General features: G+C 47.5%; 2 protein-coding genes across 7 annotated transcripts in view; one reads left to right on the top strand and one right to left on the bottom strand.

Annotated features, from left to right (window-relative positions):
* The window catches only part of bru3 (CUGBP Elav-like family member bruno 3), a 505,232-nt gene that overhangs the window by 150,638 nt on the left and 331,341 nt on the right, over positions 1-23,253 (bottom strand). For all 6 annotated transcript variants that reach the window (XM_075892463.1, XM_075892460.1, XM_075892464.1 and 3 more), the window contains exon 2: positions 10,716-10,764. In XM_075892463.1, the coding sequence (XP_075748578.1) occupies positions 10,716-10,764 (49 nt within the window). The remainder of the gene's footprint in view (positions 1-10,715; positions 10,765-23,253) is intronic.
* The window catches only part of LOC119171830 (uncharacterized), a 225,435-nt gene continuing 205,747 nt past the window's right edge, over positions 3,566-23,253 (top strand). The window contains exon 1 of the mRNA XM_075892467.1: positions 3,566-4,956. The gene's annotated coding sequence lies outside the window, so the exon portion shown is untranslated. The remainder of the gene's footprint in view (positions 4,957-23,253) is intronic.

Genomic DNA, 23,253 nt, shown 5'->3' with positions numbered 1-23,253 from the left:
GGAAAATAAAAAAAACAGCGTTAGAACGTGGCGAATCTCGTCAAATTCGAAACAATTAAGCCGCAACCCGTGTCCTCCATGTGCATTTCACCGCTGTGTTGAAGAGAGATGAGTACACACAGATTTTCTGAATGTGCGTTTGTCATACCTTGCCCTTCTGACGCACGACTCCCTTCTCTACCGAAGACAAGCTGAAATGACTTGATTCACGAGAAATTACTTTATTCGTGCAAACGGCACTAGAAAATGGCGTCACCCCTCGTGATCCAGCGGTGCGCGTGTGTCAGAACAGCTCTGTTCAGGGAAAAAAAAAAGAAGAAACAACTTGTTTGCCAAAGTTTTGGAAACTGAATAATTTCATTTTTGTCGCTTTATATTTCTGTGTGTGCGTGTGCGTGCGCACGTGGGTGTGTGTCGGAGGTGGGGGCAGCAGCGACTACGTATAATTGCATAGCTTCTTTAATCTGATTCGAACGACGACCACTTCTATATGTATGGGCAGAAGACGACCTTAGATGTATACAAATCCTAAACAGCGGGTACATAGTTTGTTTTGACGGACTCACTTGCCTGCGCTGATATGTATATTCTTTTATCTCAAAAATACATTTTCTGCACTTAAGATTGGATAGGTTGGGGCACTTCCCATGGCGCAGTGCAGTAAAGTTTATCTTTCGCTCACTTTCAAAATAAATCACAAATAAAGGATATTTTACGTTTATCTTGTTAATAAATTGCCATTGATGTTTTATGACACGTAGAATCAAATAGACAAATGAAGAAAACGGTATTTTTTAAAATACTTTTTGGCCCAATACCCCACCCTTGTGTAGGCCCATGTACTCAGATTTAGGCGCAAGTTAAAAAACCCCAGGTGGTCAAAATTTCGGAGCCCTCCACAACGGCGTCTCCCATAATCACATGATGGTTTTGGGACGTTAAATTACACGTATCAATCAATCATCCCGCCCTGGTGAAGATATTGTTAACGTGCCCCACCGCGTTGGTCTAGTGGCTAAGGTACTCGGCTGCTGACCCGCAGGTCGCGGGTTCGAATCGCGGCTGCGGCGGCTGCATTTCCGATGGAGGCGGAAATGTTGTAGGCCCGTGTGCTCAGATTTGGGTGCACGTTAAAGAACCCCAGGTGGTCAAAATTTGCGGAGCCCTCCACCACGGCGTCTCTCATAATCATATGGTGGTTTTGGGACGTTAAACCCCACAAATCGAATCAATCAGAGATTGTTAACGCCATTCACTTTCTCGTCGCTTGACGTGGTTCACGTGGATGCGACGCGCTAGAATGCAAATTCGCTGTGCCGTTTGCCTTCACTTAAACGCCACTCGTCACGGACTCTGCCTTGTTATTGCGCATCGACGTGTACTGTTAGTAAAGAAAGCAATAAATAAGCGAAATAAACAAGGCGTCCGAACACATTCAACGGCAAGCATTGCAGGAAGCGTCATTTTGTGGAAATTTCGAATTTCGCGACCAAATTTTCTCGGTACTATAAGGGACAGCACTGCATGCAAACTCAGCGGAGCCGAGTGCGGCTCTGCACCCTCGGACTTCCAGCGGCGAGGCACGACCGAGTGGACAGCGGTATCGCCGACGTGGGCCCGGCAACGCGCCAAGCGGGCCGTGACGAGGATGACTTGGAGGGGGTCCTCGCTGGAAGAGGAAGAGCGCCGAATAATCCGGGGGCCGCTTTTCTCTTTCAATATACGTGCTAATCACGCGGACCGGACGCCCAAATGGGAGCATTCCTCTTCCCCTCGAAGGGTGAAGAAGGCGCCCCCACTCGTGCTCCCATAAGCGCGACAAGCAGCATCCCCTTCTCTTCCCCACGCCGCAAGGACACCTCGCCGCCGGGGCTTCGGCGCACTGGAGCGTGCATGCGGGATCTGCTGCTGCCTCTGTTATTGCACGCCAGCTCCGCCCCTTTCTGCTCGAGCGTCACAATCGTGCATCCCTTTCGGACGAGCGCTGGATGTGGAGGACATCCGCGCGTCACCCACACGCACGACTGTATGATGCTGGATCTAGACGCACGCCCATTGTGTTCGCGGAACGCAGGCACGCTGTTTTGCCGAAATTACATGAATTGACTGACCATTCAACTAACTTTAACTTTAGCACAGGCCAACGCCCCGACATTTCTACATTCCTTAATCGACTGTTTATTGCAACACCTCCGAGTTCACCTTTAATTCACTGCAATACCTGAATCCTTATTAGCGAACATTTCATACAACTTCAACTAACTTTTATTTCATCGCGATTCACGTTTACTTGAACTTAACTCACATTTGAATCTCCTTACCTCACTTTATTTCAATTTTATTCACCTTATGCACTTCGCGATCGCTTCTGATAACTTGGCATACACTTGGTACGTTTTTCTCTTTACATCGCAATCAATTTGCCGTCAATTAAATTTTTTTAACAGGAGAATGCGGGTATGTGCGACACGTAACTTTTGGTAACATTTTGTCTGTCAACTTTTTTTTTACTTACAACTACAAGGAATATAGCGTTTTCTCGTTTATGACACATCTTTATTGCTGATTTTTTTTTGTATGCATCAGTTGCTGCCTTCTGACGATAACGGGCGTATCCTGCCTGCTTTCAGCGTTCGTTTCATGACTTCACTAAAGGGGCAAATGAAGAGACATTCTCGCTCTGACGGTTTCACTTATCATTTGTTGTACATTTTGAGTTTCATATTTGTTGTACATGATTGACTGCCATTCCTTCTGCTTTGTCAACTTGTGAACGGGGTCAGGACCTCGTCAAGCTCTTGGGCTTTTAGTCCTGTACTCCACCTTATTTAAAGGAAATAAAATGATTGATTGATTGATTGATTTGTATTTTCTAAGAATTGGTTATGATCATACGACCATTGCGAACATATGTTAGCCGAGACAGCCTCAACATTGGAACTTCTGATAAAATTTCAACTTAGCCAACAGCATTCCTGGCTTCTTTCTGTGTGTATACAAGCATTTACATAAAAATGGGGCCATTTCACTGATGCGGCAAGTCAACTTAATTTGCTGCTTCAGAATCATACACACTGCTTAGGGCGTATGCTAGCTTCCAAAGATCTCGTCTATGGGATCTTGATCCTTTGCTGAAGTTACAGCCACCATTGCGAATTTCTCGCTCCGATGCGACGCTATTATGTCACCTTAGGGTATGTGTCGCATTCATAAAAGGCACCCTCGTTTCGCGTTCGCGCTGGGGGCACCCCTGCATGCGACTCCGACGGAATTGAAGAGGCAACTTGGCACGCCCTGCGCAGCTGCGATCGGTATATGACACCGAGCAATGCCTACTCCGAGTGCATCTGACCAAACTGGACTAAAGAACATTTTCTGAAGCCAATATTTTAGCACCATGGATATAAACCTCGATGGCGTAGAAGGCAACGAAAGTGTTACTGGCGTATTTAAGAGGCAGCTGGTTTGTGCGACCGCCTGTAAACCTGATGCGCTCCCTCATTTGCACGCGTGATTTTGTGAATATTTCTCTTTTCGCACCTTAGTCCTTTCCCACAGATCAGAGTAGCAAACCGGACAAGCATCTGCTTAAACGCCCCGACTTAGCTGGCTTCTCTCTCTCTCTCTCCATCTCCCGTAATACAGCGCCATCTTCTAGATATCACGACAAGCTTCTTCTCAAAATCGTACACATGCTTCTAGTACAGGGACGACTTTCCTAATGTATTCATTTCCTTGATGCTTCATTGACCTTTTGATTGATATGTGAGGTTTAACGTCCCAAAACCACCATATGGTTATGAGAGACGCCGTAGTGGAGGACTCCGGAAATTTCGACCACCTGGGGTTCTTTTACGTGCACCAAAACCTTAGCACACGGGCCTACAACATTTCCGCCTCCATCAGAAATGCAGCCGCCGCAGCCGGGATTCGATTCCGCGACCTGCGGGTCAGCAGACGAGTACCTTATCCACTAGATCACCGCGGCAGGGCGCTTCAATGAACTTTTAATTAATGAAACAGTCACAATTATCTGATCCAGATACCACCGTTACAGTAAGAATACCGCTCACCGAGAAGGCTTAAAGAGCCGCAAGATATTATCACCATTCCTATGATAAATATTTTCTCGAGTCACATATTTTGGTTTAAATGAGCCGTACCAGCGAAAAGAGGTGCTTCCAATTCCCATCTTCCCCGAGCGCCTTTTAAGAACTATTCTTGCACAAGGGCTACACGCGAACTGCGAATGTGCTAATCCATTCAAGCATCAAATGAACAGGACTAATTGCGCATTAGAGAGCGTTTAACGAAAAGCAAGTATAGTTGAAGAGATGAAAAAGGCAAGGACTGAAATTGAAAGTGCCCCTCGCGCTTGCTCCATCCAGCGCACGGTCTAAAACAAGAAAAAGAGCAAATTGCTTCTAAGATAACCTGAAAAAAAAAAACTACTTTAAATTAACTGCTTCATTTGAGCTGTCGAATCTCGTTTAAATTGTAGATCCTAGTTTTCGTCGTTAGTTTATTCCGGAGGGAGAAAAAAAAAGGCTCTTCTCTATAAGTATATGGCAGCAGCAGCAACTTTAGTTCCTTCCAACACGGTGGTGAAGTAAAAGCACACACACAAAAAAAAGCTTTTTCACCACCACAATCTTCTGCTCTCACGTACACAATAAGCACCCATCGTAAAATCTTCCTCGCGCTCATTTTTTTTCTTTCGCTTCGGTCAAATTACCCGATTTCAACACCACCGCCCTCGTTCACGTGTCCGCATACAGGGGGCGCCCGCGAGGACACTGACGTCACCCCACGTGGAATCAAGCCAAGCCCGGCGCTGTGAGCCGGGCGCGTTAGCTCCTGTTGGAACGCGATAAGGAAAGCCAGGGACGCAGCGAGCCGCCGCGGACAAAACGTGATCGGAGCGGCACTGGGCTGCTTCTTCCGTCGCCCTGCAGGGTGAGATGCAAGAGCAGAAACGCCGTCCTCTCCATATATTTTATGGTTTTCACATTTTTTCCCCTCTTCTTTGTTTGCTGCTCGATCTTCCCTTACCCTGTCTCAAAGGTCGTCTTACTGTGTCTATACTCGGTCGGAATAGAACTGTGCAGCGGTGTGAAAGTACGACGCGGCGCTCTTACAGCAGATCACCTGTATACAATTTCATCTCAAAATCTAGTTTCGCAAACCGTTTTTTTGTCATATATACTTATATTTTGCGTGACAGGGAGAAATAAGCTGGTTCGCTATCACTGTTTGGCCGATGTGCAGTTTTTTTTTTGTTTTTCTCTCACGGTTCGTAAGAAAGGTACTGAAAACATCCCCTGCACGGCTCTGCACAGCACAGTACCTCAAGCTCTCTTGTCAAAAAAAAAATCCAATAAAAGTGAGAATAGTAGCCGTTTACGACTATCTCAGATAGATACGAAGCCTTTGTTACCCTCTCCACGATCCACCCTACGCTACAGATCACTTTTGTTGCGTCATATATAAAATACTGCCAGAGCAGATAACACCCAGTTGGTACATAACTTTCATGAAACTGGAAGAAATAGGATAGGTAAACCAAGAATGTATACAGTAAGCTGTCACCGAAGATCTTGATTACGTCCTGAAACCCGACTGATAGTTGGGCTGGTTGGTGATACATTATGAGCAGTAACAGCGCACAAACTCGCGGGACGAAGAGAAGAGACACAAACAAGCGCTGACTCTCAACTGAAAAATGTATTGAAATATACAAATTATCTGAACACATAAGATAAAAAACACACAGAACATGCGCAGAGGGGCCAGCGAAAGTCCGTGTTGACGTCAATAATCATTTTACGCTACGGGTAAATGCGCAGGCACGACATATTCTATTCAAACAAACGTGCTACTGATTAGGATTTCTTCTTTTTTATGTTAAGATATTGGTGTCTGACTAACGCAGGAATCCCCTTATTTTTTTTTGATATAGAATGCTTCCACTAGTTCTCTTGTGATCTGCCCGCTATGTTTGAAGAGCACTGTCGTTTCATTGAACAAGGGCCTGCACCAACACGTGTGGCAGTGCGAAGGCAAATTCGCGTACGTGCTGGTCTTGAAGGTTCTGGAGTGTTCTTTTAGTTGTACATAAAGTCAAAGAAATGTACAGCGATTGCTTATTATAAACAGTTCTTGGGGGTGGGTATAGTCCAAACTGTTTTTGTGCCTGGCGAATCGAACACTTAGGTTTACGTTTAGCTGAACAAGACTAGTTGTGGTATTGGTGTGATTCCTAATTATACAACAATATCAGCCTGCAGTTGTACAAAGATTAAACTGGAAGAATTTCATAGTTTCGAAAAAAAAAAAACTTTTGTAGAGGCAGTTAGTGTACAGCACCAATATGTTGTATGGCTCTTCTCGCTTTTTCATATTTTCCACCTTTTTATCTCTTCATTTCTACCGTTCTTCCTACTTATTTCCATTTCTTTTTCTTTCTTTCTGTTTCCGTCTTGCTTTCTCTTTTCTTTTTCGGTTTTTATATGTGGGGTTTGCTTGCACTAAGCCAGCCCACGACAGCATACGACATCCGGGGCCTATAAAGTGTTCCGAACTTGACATCATCCTCAAGGTGCCCGAAGAACGAGTGGATGCAGATTTCTCCTTGGTGTGAGCGCGCACTCACCAAGCTACAGGTGGCTCTGTTCAACGTTCTTTTGCCAGCGTCACTTCAAGCTACGCGAAACGTCCATAGCAAAAGACCGCCCGGGCCCCAATTAAAGTGACCCGATTTTACGATATCCTCGATGCTTTTAATTTCGTTCACCGAAGTTACGCCTCACTTGCGATGTCCTCTTACCCACATCTGCTACTTTTCGTTTGCTTCTAAAGGTGTACCGTGAAAGTTTGGGGCTCCGATCTCAACGAGGTGGGCACGACATTCGTGTGCACGAAAAATGAAAGCTGGCCTTCGGTCAAATAAGTGCTCCAGCAAGTCCGGATGCGAGCCATTCGTGCAGCTGTATCCTGTTTCGAGGAGTGACCGCCAACGCCGTCGTAAACCAACCAAGCAGAGTGTTCAACCATTGCGACCACGGGCGCTTGATTAGACGGTCCAGTAATGAATACAAAGCACGCGCACGAGAGCAGCAACTGGGGCCCGGCCGGGGAACGAACCTTGATAGGACGCTCATCCCCGGGGGGCGGGATTACATCCCGTGCAACTTTTAATCTCCGGCTGACTAAGACCGGCTGCGGAGCCCAGGGGCTTATCCCAGCGGGCGTCTATCTCTACACGATGAGCAGCAGCTTGACAAACGGCCCTGCTCCGAAAGCCATCCCTGAGGCCCGACCAATCAGCTCGACAGATCCTTGTTGCCGCAACGAGGACTATATCATAGAAGCGGTCTAAATATACTGCACGCTGAAATTGCATATGCAACGATGTACAAAGACTGCCAAAGTAACGATGTGTCGATTTGGACGCTTGAGGACAGCCCGGTGAAGATGAAAACGACAGGAGATATGACATTGTACTGAGAGCATCAACGTTTGAATAGTGTATGTCGCGCTGTCGTTGACGCATTACTGCATGTGTACGTCGAAAGCGCACGCTGAAGGTGGTCCGACTTGCTTCTTCTTGCGTTTTCTATGCTATACGTCAGCGTCTGAAACACGTGTGAGGGCACACAGTCTTTCACAGTTGTCCTGCTCTGCAAGGACATCATCGAAAGTTTTCACCCAGGGAAAGGGGGAGGGGGTGATGAACCATCGCTTGTGTAAACTCACGCGAATGTTTCTATGTAAACTCACACGAGTGTCTGTATGTGTGCTTGTATATAGCACATGCAAATTGAAAAGCTTTCGGGAGCGTTTCGGAGACTGAGTCAGTATGACTATGGCAATGTCCGTCTAAAACATAAGAACACAACTTAATGCATAGTTGTGCCACCGTCTGTCGGTCAGTATCCAAGTACACTGATTTCTGTGGGTGTGTGGTTGGCCTCCAGCTGGCCTAAGGTGGCTCGGAAGGATGTCCTTTATGGAGGTCCAAACGAGGGCACTCGCAGATATATGCTGCGCGAATGTTTTGCTGCCACCATAGCGGAGTATCAGCCTTTAGAAACACCAAGGAATAAGCGTTTTCTCGAAGCGGAGCGTTTACACACGTAGTGCGTCATGGCAGTCGATTACATTCAGGCCGCGTCTAATCCCGTTTCTGGCATCCCCTTACGAAAACAACTGTCGCAGATTCGCAATATCGCCGCAACAGACGAGTCCGGCAAGTGGCGCGACACACAAAGCACGGACCTCCGATGCAAATGAGAGAGCACACAGTCTCACGGACAGGCCGTGCACAAGCAGGCGCGTTCTGTCCTCACAAAAGGGCGGCTGCGCTGCAGCGGCCTGATATACGGCGCCCGTGCCGCCGTCTTCATACAAAGCAGCCCTGCAGCCCAGAAGGGGAGCCGCGCCTGCCGGTCGTGCGTGCACCGTTTTGTCTTCTCCGACTGCAAGCACGGCCGAGAGCAAAAAAAAAAAAATGCAGGCGAGTGGCGGTGCCTGCGCCATACCGGTTCGATATGGGTCCGGCGCCGGTCGCTCGGGCGGCATACCAAGACGGCCGCGGCGACACTCCATCGAGAGCACTGCGTGGAAAACCGAATTTCGCCGCCGTTTGCGAAGCCCACCCGCTGCTGGCCCCCCCTTCGAATCCCGCTCTTTATTCGAGCCGCGCCATCCTGCCGAGGAGAGCCGATATTGAATATGCACGGCGAGACACACCGCCATGCACGCACGGCACGACCCTCCTCCGCTTCTCCGTGTGTATGCGCCCGCCCGTATCTTTCCCCTTTTGCGTTGCTTTTGCGTCATTTATTCGATATCGGCAAGACGGGAACATCGTGACTCTTCGCACTTGGCAGCCCTTCGGGCCCTCCGTCGCCGTGGGGCGAGGTTCGTTTATGCCTATTCATGTCAGGATTCGTGGCATTGGCTGCCGAGTGGAAGGGCGTCGCTCGATCGACATAAGCTTGCCATGCGTTTCGGCACCGCACTTTCACAGCCTCTCTCTCACTCCTCCCTTTTTTTTTTCCACAGCCAGGAAACGTTGTTAAGCGTTTGAAACGGGGGGAACTGCGTAGCTTATCTTTTGACGATGCGAGCACCATCTGACGAAGAAAGTAGTAGGCATGCCAGTCACGTGTACACAAGGGACGTAAGAATGATGCCGTTCCTATCTTACCTGATTGGGAAATCACGCAGCCCTCATATCTCCACTGAAGACTCTTCTGCAAAGTATTTTTTTTCTCTCTCGCACAATGTCTCTGCCGAATTCTGGAGGAAAAGATGGCCACTGAGATTCGATGCATCCGCGTCCGTGCTAATAAGATATTCTGGACTGAGAGTGCCTCTACGAAACTAAATAAATATGTGTCTTGTCTTCCTCTCCACCACTCTCACGAAAGAGCGACAACAAATATATGGTACCTATTTTCTTGACCGCAACGGCAAGCTCGGCGGTCAGAGTGTCTAACGCCGTAACGTGGAAAGCACTGCGAAACGTTTAGAATTTATCTGTCTGCGGCGAATATGAAGTCGGCAACACATGGCGCAATGAGCACAAGAACTGTTCCGCGTTCGAGCGCGGTGATTTCAGCGCATGCGTGCAGTCCGAGTGCGAGCGCCGCCTCTCGGCATGGTTGGTCCCCATGCCACCGCGAAGACAGCAACGCTTCTCGCCATGCAACTCCTATTACCTCGTAAGCAGCAGCGAATTGAGTGAGGCTGGATGATAAAATACTTACTCTTAGTTTCGAGGACTAATTATGGCACGCGTGACAGCATCAAACTACGTGACTACGCGCAGCAAAGCGACCGACTTTAGATTCCAGAGCTTTAAAGCTCTGCCGCTGGGCGGAGCCCAATACCGAATTTTTGTTAATTTTAAACCCCAATCAAAATATAAATCCTACTCACAGCACGAGAAAGACGCTAGAATTTGTCGCTATATTTCAGTTTTTACATTTCTACCAGGATCTATTCACACGTTCCGCAGCTAGTATAGTTTTTTTTTTTAAGGCCCCGCCGCGGTGGTCTAGTGGCGAAGGCACTCGGCTGCTGACCCGCATGGCGCGGGTTCGAATCCCAGCTGCGGCGGCTGCATTTCCGATGGAGGCGGAAATGTTGTAGGCCCGTGTGCTCAGATTTGGGTGCACGTTAAAGAACCCCAGGTGGTCTAAATTTCCGGAGCCCTCCACTACGGCGTCTCTCATAATCATGAAGTGGTTTTGGGACGTTAAACCCCACATATCAATCAATCAATAGTTTTTTTAAGGGGAAACATACCCGCTAAGGACACAACCTGCCATTCCCCGAAGTTTCTTTCTATCTACTGCATAGGAGCATAACTCGCATGAAGCTGTGCTCGATAACACACAACTACAAAATCCTTACATAAGGTCCATGGTTCTATTTCTACGAAAGAGAAGTTGGAGTTCTTCGAATATTACGCAGTGCGCGGTTTCATGTTTAAAACATCCACTATGTCTGTTTTCCGATGTTAATGTTCCGTGAATGCGCTTGATGCAGGGATCACTAATTACACGCGCGCCGGCGGTGGCTCGTCGCTTAGACAAATTTACAGTCGCGCAATGAAGGATTGGCGCCGACTGCGTGGTTTTTTCCTTTTACGATCCATTGATCGAGTAAACAACGACATTGAATTACGAAAATCACTGGTCACTCACCTCCTCTGTTTTCACTATCGGCCGGCTTCACTTGAATTGGACGGTTCATCTGCAGAATGAAAGAAAAAGAAGCAATAGACAAAATAAGTCGCGAAATAACAACGACCACTTCATTATAAATAAGCGTGGTATCGCTTACACTCCACTTACATTACTTTGTATTTTTACATCAGAGCTCTTGGCCAGAATTCTTAAATCTCGTTGATACGTGTCACACCACTTCTTAAAAAAAAAAAAGCTAGCGCATTTAAGGACATATAGATGTGCCTGTGTGTGGCTCTGGCTGCTGTTCTTCTCTAACACGGTAGATGTCGTTTCATTGTTGCCAACAAGCACAGAACTAGGCAAATGAACACATGAACAAACATTCGCACACTCACTCTCGGTACTGCGATGAAGATATTTCAGGCAGAACTACAGTTCCTATGGCATAACAGTTCACACAAAGTAAATGTTCACACATGAAAGAAAACTCCGTCAAGACTTTCTCACAGCATATACTAATTAGGCAGATGCAAACGGTCCCTTAATTGCCTCACTCCGCAACAGTTACGTGCGCGCAAAGAAACTTCGCACACAGCTAGGTGAAAGTACAAGAAACAGGTATATAAGAAAACCTGTTAACAATAACCACACCAACATTACTTTTGTTCTTTGCGAAGATTTAATTTTCAAATCTATGCGGTGTGTTTGTTTCTTCAAAAATTATACGATTCACGCGCCACGATGTTTAGAAAATTTCTTTTACTCGCCACGGGCCCGAAATTTTACGCCATACTATGTAGGAAAGGTCGGTTTTCACTACTGATTCTAAAAACAATCACTGTTTGTTTCACAGAACGAACAACGTGCTGTAACAGGCCTCTATATTTTCTAACCTTCTACTCTCGTCAGTCATGTTTTCTCCCGATGTGATGGCAGCACGGCATGCATCTTCGTGCAAGTGGAAGAAATATTTAGAAACCTTAGCGAAAAGTCCGAGTTAAATTGCGTAATGCAGATTTTAAACCATTGCTGATACTTCCTTGACAGACAGGAACCCATACAATAAATACATTTCTTAGAGAAATAAACATCTCTTTTTTCTAACAAAATAATAAAACTATTGGATTTACATCGTTCATAAATTTATTGGCTTTTGCTGTTTTCATGGTCATAATTTCGTGCCCCGCTGGTTGAAGCGGAGTCCATAAACTAGTTGGAATAACGAGTGCGTGGTGTGCTTTGTTCATAGTTCTACATAACGCGTTATAAATAATCGAATACTTGTCATAAATTACTTTCTTGTAAATATAATATTCATTTATTTTTTGAAGCAGTAATGTTCTGGGTGTTTCAATTACGCTTTCTTGTAATTGATTACCAGTAATCAATAACTTCTTTCCAAAATTAATTTGGAAAGAAGTTATTCCACGCCAGCTCTCGTCACGAAAGTATATGCAATCGCTCTATAGTGACTGCCCCGTCTTGCAGGACGGAAGTAGCTTCAGATGTAATTTTTCTCATTTTACTTGGCCTTTATCTGCGACGCCTTACGCGAGAGCCAGAAACAGCGAAGCGTGACGCTTCACAAAGGGCATGGCCACTGTCACCGAAGCGCTGGGCGACTATAATCAGGTGTGCAAGGTGTTATACTACCACCCCTCTCTACGGCCATGCATTCTTATAGCATCTTCAATCTAGCAGATGACATCTTTGTCAGAAACATTTGAAAAACCAGTGTCTGCAACTATGAGATACACTCTCTGTTGAAAGTTAACGCATGCCAGTGTATCACAGAAATCACGGTAGGCTTCTCAGCTTTCTCTCTACCATGCAAGCCATGGTAGTTTGTTGTAGTTCTAGCGAACTTGCAATATTCTGTTAAGGCAATAAAATATTTAGGAACAGTAACGCAAAAATAATCTACCACACTTGTTTAATTGCTCAGTTACTTTTACGGCGCTTTAACTGACTGCTATATTCAATTACGTTTTGAAAGAGGTACTTTGAATCATAATCAGTTACTTATTCTCTGTTATGTGTGCGAGTCTTGTTTTGCCCCACCAGGGCCACATAGCTCAGCGCTGTTGTACATTATTTAAAAGTGATAGTGCGAAAATGAAACATGCGTACTCTCTTATTAATACTCTCATATTAAATACTGCATCAAAATCGACGGGCAGCATGTATCCCTCTGAATACGCGCTTTAAAAAACTTACAGTATAAACATGTCAAACCATTAGTTCGTACATGTAGTCTGAGTTGTATTTAACCGCAATGCGGAGTAGGCGGCACGAGCATGTTCGAGGGCAATGAAAATGCGAGTATATGTCACCAGTCTTTGGTGTACCTCCGAATGTCCGTGCCAATAATGATTTGCCTGGGTAAATTTAGAAGGGGCAGCGTGGAATCCTTTGCGGCACACTCTTGGCACCAGCGACAACTTCGCAAGCACACGGCGAAGAAAAATAAGCACTCGCTTCTGTCATCAGCGAAGAAACGAGACCTTTTATTTGGAGGACGGCGACAACTGCAGGAGTCAACTGCACCATTTTTTTTTCTCATGGCAAGGAATAAAATTCTCGGGCTTTTCTTAACTGCTCAGCCTTCCTTTCGTCGGTCCATGTCCCTCTGTCTCTCGCGTTTACCTTCGAACTCTTTTCTTTTATTTTCTTTGTTTTTTTCCCCACTGCCCTAATATGGCGAATAACTCGCCCGCCACGTCGTCGGGCTCTCAGCCGCCGGAAATAGAGCGTCGCTTCCGTTTCCGGAGTGTTGCGTCCCCGAGATAGCGGGAAACGCACGTTTGCTCTCCGCGACAGTTTATACTTTTATTCATTTCTTCCAGCCACTTTCTTACGTCGCACCCCCTTTCAACAAGTCTCTACACCTTCTCGTTTCTTCGTCCCGTGTTGTGCGCTAAAGCCGCGCAGTGCGGCGAGGGCTTCAGCTTCGCTCGGCAAATAAGAAACCAGAAGCCGAATTCGCGCGTAGATCTGTCAACGCAAATGCGAATTTCGTCGTTGCTGGAGCGCCTGGCAGTAGCCAATCACGGTGCCCGGACACGGGATCAGACAACTCGCAAATAAACAGCCGGGCTGGCGCGTCGATAGTTTGAAAATTCGACCTCTTTTCCGAGGTGAATGCGAGAGCCGTACAGCGTCTGCGATAATGCACGCTTCTGTTCGGACGGCTACGCAACGTTCCGCTGCGGGCACACTCGCCGAGAGGCGAGCACGATAATTTAATGCACGTTATGGACGTGACGGCCGAGCTTATTCAGTATGCAAGCGGTAAGAGCAAGAAACGAAAACCGCCTGTCAGTGGGAGGTTTCAGTTCAGCGCAAACAGCGATCGATTTTTTTTCTTCTCGCCCCGTCCTGCTGCTCGGCACTCAATACACCGAACGGCGAGTGTTCGTTGTAATTTCCCGCGAGCTCATCTTTACAGCTCTGCATCGGTGGGGCCACCTGCTATCGAGCACTTTCTCATAAGCACTGAGTTTTTAACAGCATAAAAAACAGAACTCGGAGCGCTACGGTAGTTTTCTTTTAATCCTTTATTTTCATGTTGACTCGTTCGCGCTGAATGTTAATTGAGGAGACGGTGCAGTTGGCGTCGACATTGGCACTATCGCGGCTGACTGCTTCGACCGCAAAGAACGGTGCGCGATGGAACGGCATCATCACATCATCATAAAAGGTCGACTCTCATTACGTTTGCGCGCTGAGGATGTATTGTCTGAAATCGCTAACGTCGAATACATGCACCGAAAACGCGTAAAAAACAGCCAACCCTGTGTCAAGCAATATAATGCCACATATTAAGATGATAACAGCCAGTGTGTTTTAACACCAAGAATTCAAACACAAACTCGCCCAATGTCACACTCTGCTAAAACACCAAGAAGAACGCCCACAAATTGTCTAGTAACGTCAGCCCACATTCACAGAGCTACGTGTTCGTAAGTGCTGTCTCGCTACAAGCCTTCGCTGATAATATTACTGACGCAAAACTGCGATTCGGCCTGGTTTGTCTTTCTTTCTGTGTGCCTGTGTGCTTGCGCAAAAAATTTCAAGATAAATATTACTGACATCACGACTGAGTGACACAGGATCCTCCAAAATGTCCTAATGCAAGAATATTTTAGCGATACGGGCAGTAGAAGGGTACAGTTCTGCATGGGGCAAAAGAAAGGGTCGGCGAATTTCACGCCTTGTAGAAATCGCTTTCGTGCGAAGCAGTCAACGAGTGTGGTGCGTTTATAGTCTTTTATACGACTGTTTTTGTAAGCGTGGCAGGTGTGCGCACACTGCGGGCTTGCCAGGAACGTTGACTGAACAGGCGTTTAAAAGGTAACTTGTGGTCTGACTTGACGTCACTTTAGAGCACAGAAACGAAGTTACAGCCGGATTATGTGACATGATACGTGCGTTTTAAAGGTGCATTCCTCCAGACAAGAGCAAGGCTTGAATACAGCTTGCTGAATCATAAGACTACCACTGTAATGCATAATATACTGCTACAAAACCGGAGCCGGCGCTGGAACCACAACTGACGTTATAACTCGACATGACGCCTGTACAACAGGAGCGCATATGTAATGTTTATGGCTCTGATATAAAATCAGATAGCCAGCACTGCAACCACAATACTTGCCTGCCACGCTGATCACTTGGGTTCGGTTCCTGTTGGGATCCTGACTTCAATTCTTTGCATTCGTTGGGTCAACGCTGCCGAAGTACGTTTTTCTTATGTCACACATAAGTTATTTATTGTCCGTTCACAATTTCCTTGAGTACATATGAACTGCAAATCCCATAGCCGCATACCACGGCCTTTTTTATGCGGGTATGTGCCGCATATGTCTGAAGCAATATTCTGTTCCTAGTGTGTACTTCAAGCACTTAGTGTATGCCTGTTGTACAGACGTCATGCCGAGTTATGAAGTCAGTTGTGGTTCCAGCGCCGGCTCCGGTTCTTTAGCACTATAATATGCATTTTCCCTTTCCCTCTCTTACCTCTTTCTCATCTTTCTTGCCCCTTCCTTAATCCCCCAGTGTAGGGTAGCCAATTGGATGTCTTTCTGCCCCTTTTGTTGCTTCCTTCCTTCCTATTGTATGAAATCTTTCCGACCTTGCTATGCACCTACTATGTGACCTTAAGGGTGCAGTAACGTGTGTGCCTTTTGTAGTGGATGACTGGCTTTACACTGTGAAGTCATTGTGATAATCCCATGGTCTGACGCCAGATGGCCATGTACGTTTGTACCACACATTATTACGACAATATTTCATGTTGTATAGTGTAGCATGTATACAGGACGTGTGTGTTTGTAACGCGCGCAAGTTACTTTCACTGCATTTCCAAGCAGAGTACCTTGTTTCTGCTGTATTCACAAACAAAGGCGTCGCTGTTTATAGTAAAACACAAACACACAGACACTTCCTAGAGGAGCGTGGTTTCTATATGCCATGGGAATCTGACTGTCCAATCCGCAAGAAACCGCAAACAATTGACCACGTTTTCCTACACTGTTGAGAAGGGGTATACATTTGGTATGTTTTACAAAGAAAAATTAAGGAAAGAAGTCCCTCATAGAATCAGGTACTTAGCAATAGAGAATGATGATGGATGACCTTTTTGATTTGACCATGATGACTGTCTTGCACACTATATGGCTCTCTCGGAGGGCTGAATTTCACTGCAACACTGACAGGGGTCCCGCAAGGAAGTCTTTTAAAGAAAGCATACAAACTTTTCTCGAGGTAGTAAGGACAAATGAATGCGTTCCTTCATGTATATAAAGGGTAGAGAAGCCCCACTGACCATGAAGAAATTTTAGGACGTGATATTATAGCAGGGCTTGATGGCCATAGTAATTTATCTGTCATGATTGTTCTGTATTGTAATATGTTTAGCTCGTCATGCCGTGTGTGACGTTTAACCAGAGATAAATAAAAATAAGCATGGATATGTGGTAGAATACCCGATTTCCACGCAAACGACCCGTGTTCGATCCTTACTCAGACCCAGAATTTTTAGGGGCGAAGCTCCTTATGGCGTGACTTGCGCGTCCCCCGTTGTCGCTGTGCGTAACCGCCAGTTACACATACCCGAGAGAGCGGGTATGTGCCACAGGAGAAGGAGAGGGACGATTGTGCGACTACGATCGTGATGAAAAGATGCGAGATGGCGGTACTTAGAGTGTTCACTAAATGAATAGACAGAGAGACAAGCAGACGGACGGGTGGATGCATAGACGAACGGACGGACGCGCGGATGAATGGACGAACGCACAACCGGACGCACGGACGGACGGATGGATGCAGAGGCGGACGGACCGAAGCAAGAACCGGACGGAAGCGCATACGCACTGACGGACCACCTCACCCCACTCATCATTATTCACTTCGTGGTTACGCTGTGATTTTTTTATTTATTTTATTTACATCTTCCTCGATTTGTCGGTCACGCAAAGATGATGATTTTTCGCTCGCAACCGACGACGCTGACACTGACGCCGATGCCGGATTTTCTGCGAAACGAGCTCTTTAACACCATCGCGTTAATACTTCGGCAAGAAAGTACTCGAGCCAGATTTGGTTTCGCAATCTCAGTCACCGCGAGAAAACAGGGCACAGTCTCCCACGTCCTCCGACACTCGGCTAAATGCAGGTAGCCGAGGAACGCCGGCCATACGGAGAAAGTGGGCTGCCCCCTACGACTGCGTCGATTCGCCAGCAGCCAAGCGACACCAACCAACTTTCTTTCGCGAGTTTGGAAAACGAAGCGCCAAGGGCCTGCGATTCTGCTCCGCGACACTGCTTCTTGGCTGAGCTCTCGCTGCCGAGGAAGGAATCTTCGGCCACGCTATATATATATATTTCTTCCAAATCCCTGGGCCGACAAGCGCGGCGCGGTCCACAGAGGGCGCGCAGTTCACGGTCCACTGCGCAGCGCTAATACCCAAAGCGCAGAACGAGAGGGGAAAGACGACTGGTTCTTTGCGCAACGTCCGCTGGTATCTCGCCCCGGCCGAAGGCGCTCTCCCGGATTCGGCTTTGCAATTAAACTCTCGGGCGTCGCAGACACCGGAGCAAACTCGCTGGGCCTTTGGCGCAGCTAGCGTGAAAGAAGAAGGCCGCTTTAATGCAGCGCCGCGCTCTAGAAACTTCTTCATTTTGTTCCTTTTGTTCTTCGCACAGCCGACACCGTACACAATACCAGAGACAGCAGCCCAGCGGCCATGCAATTAGGACAACCCAATGCACGAGTGCCAGCTTGAAGGGGCAGCTCTCTCGGGGCGCAAACACGAGTTTAAGCCCTTTAATCGGTCGGACTGCGTTTGGCCCGAGGCACACAGAGAGTGAGACGTCAGGCACGGGGATGAGAGCCCCGGGGCTGTCCAGCATAAGCTTCCCTCCGCCATCTTCGTAGACGCGAGCTGATAAGCGGACCAGCCGAGCGGGCTAGCAAGCTCGCGTGCACAGCGAGCGCCGTTATGAATGTTGACATGACGGCGGGGTCGGGCGAGCGAGGAACGCGCAGAGTTTGCGACGAGCTTTGATTGGATAATGCGGCGGCCAATGGAAGCTTCGCCGCGGGCCATCGGAGACGCAACTTGGTGGCAGCCATCGCAGCCTTCTGTCTGCGGCTGTCGTTGCTGGTTAGCCCGGCGACGACATTGCGTCCGGCAGCCGAAGTGAGCTCCGGCAGCTTCTCTTCGGAGAGCCCACGCGTGCAGTTTCAATCAGGCCTGGCCTGCGAAGGAATTAAGGTGACGCCCAGAAAAGAAAAACCAAGATGGCAAGGCCGAAGGCGCTAATGGAATACGCCGCCGGTACATGCATTCTGCTTAGCCGGCGTGTCGGCAAATGGAATGAACGTCGACCCCTCAGGGCAGAATGGGGTTACAGTCGTGCCATATACGCAGCCACCGCGCAACTCGCTCGTGCAACGAGATGCCGCTCCTACGCTGCGTGATGAGTGAGCGGGAACCGAGCGGAAAATGGAAGTCCGAAACGACGTTAGGCAAAGAAATGGATCGGGTCTTCACTAAATTGGAAGGACGGTGATAAACAGCGTTTTGTTTTTTCCAGAAGTCTTGGTTATATATAGAAGGCGCGGGCTTGGATAAATTCAACTTTATATTTAGCCTGGAAACGGCGTCGAAAATATTACGACGCAGCTACATGGAACAAGCTCGCGGGGATGCTGAGCGCTTCCTCACGAACGTAACACACAGGAAAACATTCAGATGCTGAACGTTCGCAGAGACTTAACCACGTGCTGCTAATAACGCAATGCAGATACAGTGAAGTTTCACTTTTCAATTTATTTGATTGATGAAAGTTTATTCAGCATGGTGATTGATTATTGAGCACACGCGGGCAATAAAGAAGAAAAAGAAGTCAGAGCTGTGCCGCAAAGGCGAAGTAATGAATGCGATAGTAAAAAACTGTAAGCTAACGCGCCGAATGGCACGCTGATCGAAACGTGCCCCGCGTTTCTCACGCACAAAGGACGCACGAAACGTACTCATAGGTACAGATTAACGCGAATAAGCGTCTGAGTTGTTACTTCGCTGTGTTCGAAAAGCACACCGTTTTTGCAAACCGAGGCTGTGCAACGATTGCAGTGACCTTTGTGCGCCTGGTAACTACAACAGAATCGTTCCGACAAAACTCAGAGGCTAGCCAAGACATGCGATTCTCCCCACTGCAAGATAAGGGCACGCGATCGTGCGTACACCCCGTTAATCTCTACGCGGGCCAAAGTACGCGTGAGAGATGAGAGCCGCCCCGCGCTCACTGCGCCATCTTAATGCTGAAAACACGATAGTTCCTCCCACCCCCCCGGGAGGCCCGCCAGCAGCGGTAAGTGGTAGATATGGATAGCTTGCCGTTTGATCGTTGAAGAAGGTACCTTCCGGTGGCTCAGTGCACGGTGAACGCCTCGCATTCACGACGCGGAGGTCCCACGTTCGATTCTGCGCGCCGGAGTCTTTTTTTTTCTGAAATTGCTTTCTTTCTTGCGTTCTCATATATATAGATACGTATATATACGGTGCATGACATCAACGCCGACGCCGGCGGCGAAATCCAGCCGAGAGTGTCCATATAACTGATATCGCAATAAAACAGGCAAGACTAGAAATAAATAAAGGCGATAAAGAAAATAATTGGAGCTGCCATGGAATTTTTTCCCGAGCCGTTGCCCTCAGAGGTTTACGAGCCCAGAACCTTCATTCGCAACCATTATCAGTCGCTAAGGCAAACGAAGACTGCGCAATCAAAGCCCTTCTGAAAAAAAAAAAAGCCCAAAATTGACTCTAGAGAAGCCTATCGTAGGACACCGCACGTAAAAGCGCCCTCAAAGCCAAATCACGAATAATTTTGTCTTGGTTCATTTTGAGCGCTTGAAAGTTGTGGAACTGTGCGGCAGCCAAACATGCGCCCCGCTGGCCTTTAAGCTGGCGCGCCTCAAGACACGCTGAGAGCAGAGAGGGGAAGCAAGCAGCGGCGGCGGGCTAATCACCGTGTCCGGGCGCAAGACAGGCCCAGCGCGGTGGCTTCGAGGAGGTGCGCCGCACCTCGGCTCCCCCACTCTCTCCATCCGCATGCGCGCGCCGGCGCCGCCCTTGCAGGAGGGGCTTGTCCTAACGCTCCGGAGCCTGCGGCGAAAACGCCTTGCCGGGGGGCAGCCGACAACGAGGAGCCCCGCGCGCTATCGCAGCCTCATTTTTCAAGACGCGTCAACGCCAGCTGAGTCTATAATCAGGCTCTCTCGAACCGCCGCCTTTAACGTCGGGTTCGCTGGGTGGCGGCAGAGCCGGCGGCGTAAAGACACGTGCTCCTTGGTGGCCGTTTCTCTCGTCGCCTCCCTCAGCGCGGCGGCCACTCGCTAGCCCCAGTCCAGCTCGAATTCCTCGCGAAATCACGGAAGAAATGTTTCGACGAAAGATGTTTACGAGCTTCAAACATGCATACACACAATAGTAGTTGTATAAACTTGTATTGCGTGAGAAAAAGCGTGAAAATGGCTGTTAGCTACAAATCATTCTTCACGCGCACATATTCCGAGACAACGCGATTATGCCCTTTATTGCGAAGTCCGCTAAATGAGCGTCAGTTTTCATTATTATAGTGCTGGGAAAAGAAACGCTGCACACGAGAAAAAAACAACAACTGTCAGGCCTTATGAATGCGCAGCACAGTCACAATGAAAGCTGAAAGAGCGGCCTTTCGAGGGCCTTTTGTCGACGACTACAAGCACACTTGCGTAGTACCCACTACGCCGTAAATCTTCGTAATTTTTTGTCTAGAAGGGAAGCGCATACCATACCATTGTTCGTCACTCTTCGGAAAAGCGTGGTATCCGCTACACAACTGCACGGGTTTATGTGCATTTTGTTGATGTTGTTGCTGACGACGATGGAGAATCATGTCCGTGGCTTTTGTAATGGGTTGGAGCTATAATGACCCACTCGTTACGCATTGTGTGACGCCTGGTTGATTCGTTAATGTTCTAAAACGCTTTCTTACACATGTTAACACGATTCCTTAACCAACATGAATGCTTTATTGGGTCAGTTTGCAACAAGTTTCAATCCCCGACATAACTTAGTGGTAGAGCACTGGGCTGCCACGCAGAGAGGCCTGGTTCGATTCCGGTTCCTGCTTCAGCATTTTTTTATTTATACAGTGTTTCATTATTTTGCCCGATATTGGTTGCAGACACCGCGGAGGTGGAAGGTGCGAACTACAGCACCGGAATCGGCCCTTGTTGTAATATGGTAACAGTTTTAGCTGTAAAAAAAATTTACCTACAAATACCGCTGAATCTACTCCGATTTTATACAGTACATCAATCACGACAGCAAAAAAAAGGACATTAGAAGTTTTTTTTCTAAACATGACTAACTTTAGAAATGCAATAAATTTATTCGCAAAAATTATGTCCACGACAGAGCATAAATAACTTTTGGAAGGACATTGCTCGTAACCAGCGTAGCGTAACTATTAAATGTCCAAATTTGGAGACTGTATATACAGGGCGTGGAATGTAAAAAAAAAGTTTTACATCTATGATTGAGAATCGACCATTCTAAAACAGGAGTCAGTTTAAGGACGTTGTGTTTGATCACACGCAAGACAGCCGTGGTGCATATTTTTAAACTTTCATTTCATTTCTTTATTTGTTGAGGCATATTCATTCCTCTTACTTACCCATAATCTCAGCAGAACGTTCTAGTTCCACTATCAAGGCAAGCTTTGAAGTAACTGCTGTCTACTCGCAAGAGAGTGTAAGCAAGTGTCCTTGGCTTTTCATAAACAAGCTGTTTCCCTGCGTTTACCTAACCACTGCCTCCCCCTCCCTCCCCTCTCCTATCATAATTGTACGGCAACGAGAAGTATACAGCACGAAGCGTTTTTAAATGTACATGAAAGCATATAAATATTGAAGTGAGCTGTGTGAACTAGGGGCTATGTTAATTCAGTTAAAATGTACGGGACCTCCTCAGATGAAGGAGGCAACCTCAATCAACCATTGCAAAGGTTGATTTGATTGATATGTGGGGTTTAACGTCCCAAAACCACCATATGGTTATGAGAGACGCCGTAGTGGAGGGCTCCGGAAATTTTGACCACCTGGGGTTCTTTACCGAGCACCCATATCTGAGCACACGGGCCTACAACATTTCCGCCTCCATCGGAAATGCAGCCGCCGCAGCCGGGATTCGAACCCGCAACCTGCGGGTCAGCAGCCGAGTACCTTAGCCACTAGACCACCACGGCGGGGCAACCATTGCTAGGTCACCTAACGAGGTAGCCGTGAAGCTAAGCTCACGCGAATGGAAAGAGTTGTACTTGCGTCGAACGTCCGAAAATACAAGAGGTCATCTCTGATCAGCAACCCCTTCTCACAGATTCGAGACTGTGTTTTATGTCGAAAAGGAATATGTTCAAAAAATGATACGCTCCATATCTTAACCTTTGGAGCATGCACATAGCACAGGAACGCGAAAGAGAAAAAAAAAAGTTGTGTGCTCGCTAGAAAAAGTTAAAGTATGAATTCATGCCAACTCGCCCAGCTATCAGTTTTACAAAGATACGATTCGCACGCGGCCATTTTCCTCGCGATGAAAGCCACGTGCCAGTGTTAATATAATGGAGCGTCAACAATCAGACGCCATAGCACTTGGCGACGCCTGCTCCTCAGAATATCTGCGATTGGACATGTGGGCGCGCACTGCATGCAAGAGTAAACAACAGTATACATCGGCGATCAGCTATTTTCTCTGCTCACGCGACTAAAGCGAACGTAAGTAAAGCACGCAAAAATATAAGATAACACGGGGCAAGTACAACTTTACACCCCGCAACTGGACGGTCACTGCGGATCAGCCTTGTGCGCGAAGGATGATAACATTACGAGAGGCGGAGGAAATCGCTGCGAGTATAGCGTCACTTTGCGCGGCGGTACTGGGACTATACCGGAACGTCGACCCATCACGTTTCGGCGGTCAGGCGCTCGCTCCAATTAGAAGCA

The sequence above is a fragment of the Rhipicephalus microplus genome, chromosome 4, assembly GCF_043290135.1.
Source record: "Rhipicephalus microplus isolate Deutch F79 chromosome 4, USDA_Rmic, whole genome shotgun sequence".
NCBI lineage: Eukaryota > Metazoa > Arthropoda > Arachnida > Ixodida > Ixodidae > Rhipicephalus > Rhipicephalus microplus.
The sequence above is the reverse complement of the archived record's forward strand: the minus strand, read 5'-3'. Positions and strand labels throughout refer to the sequence as shown.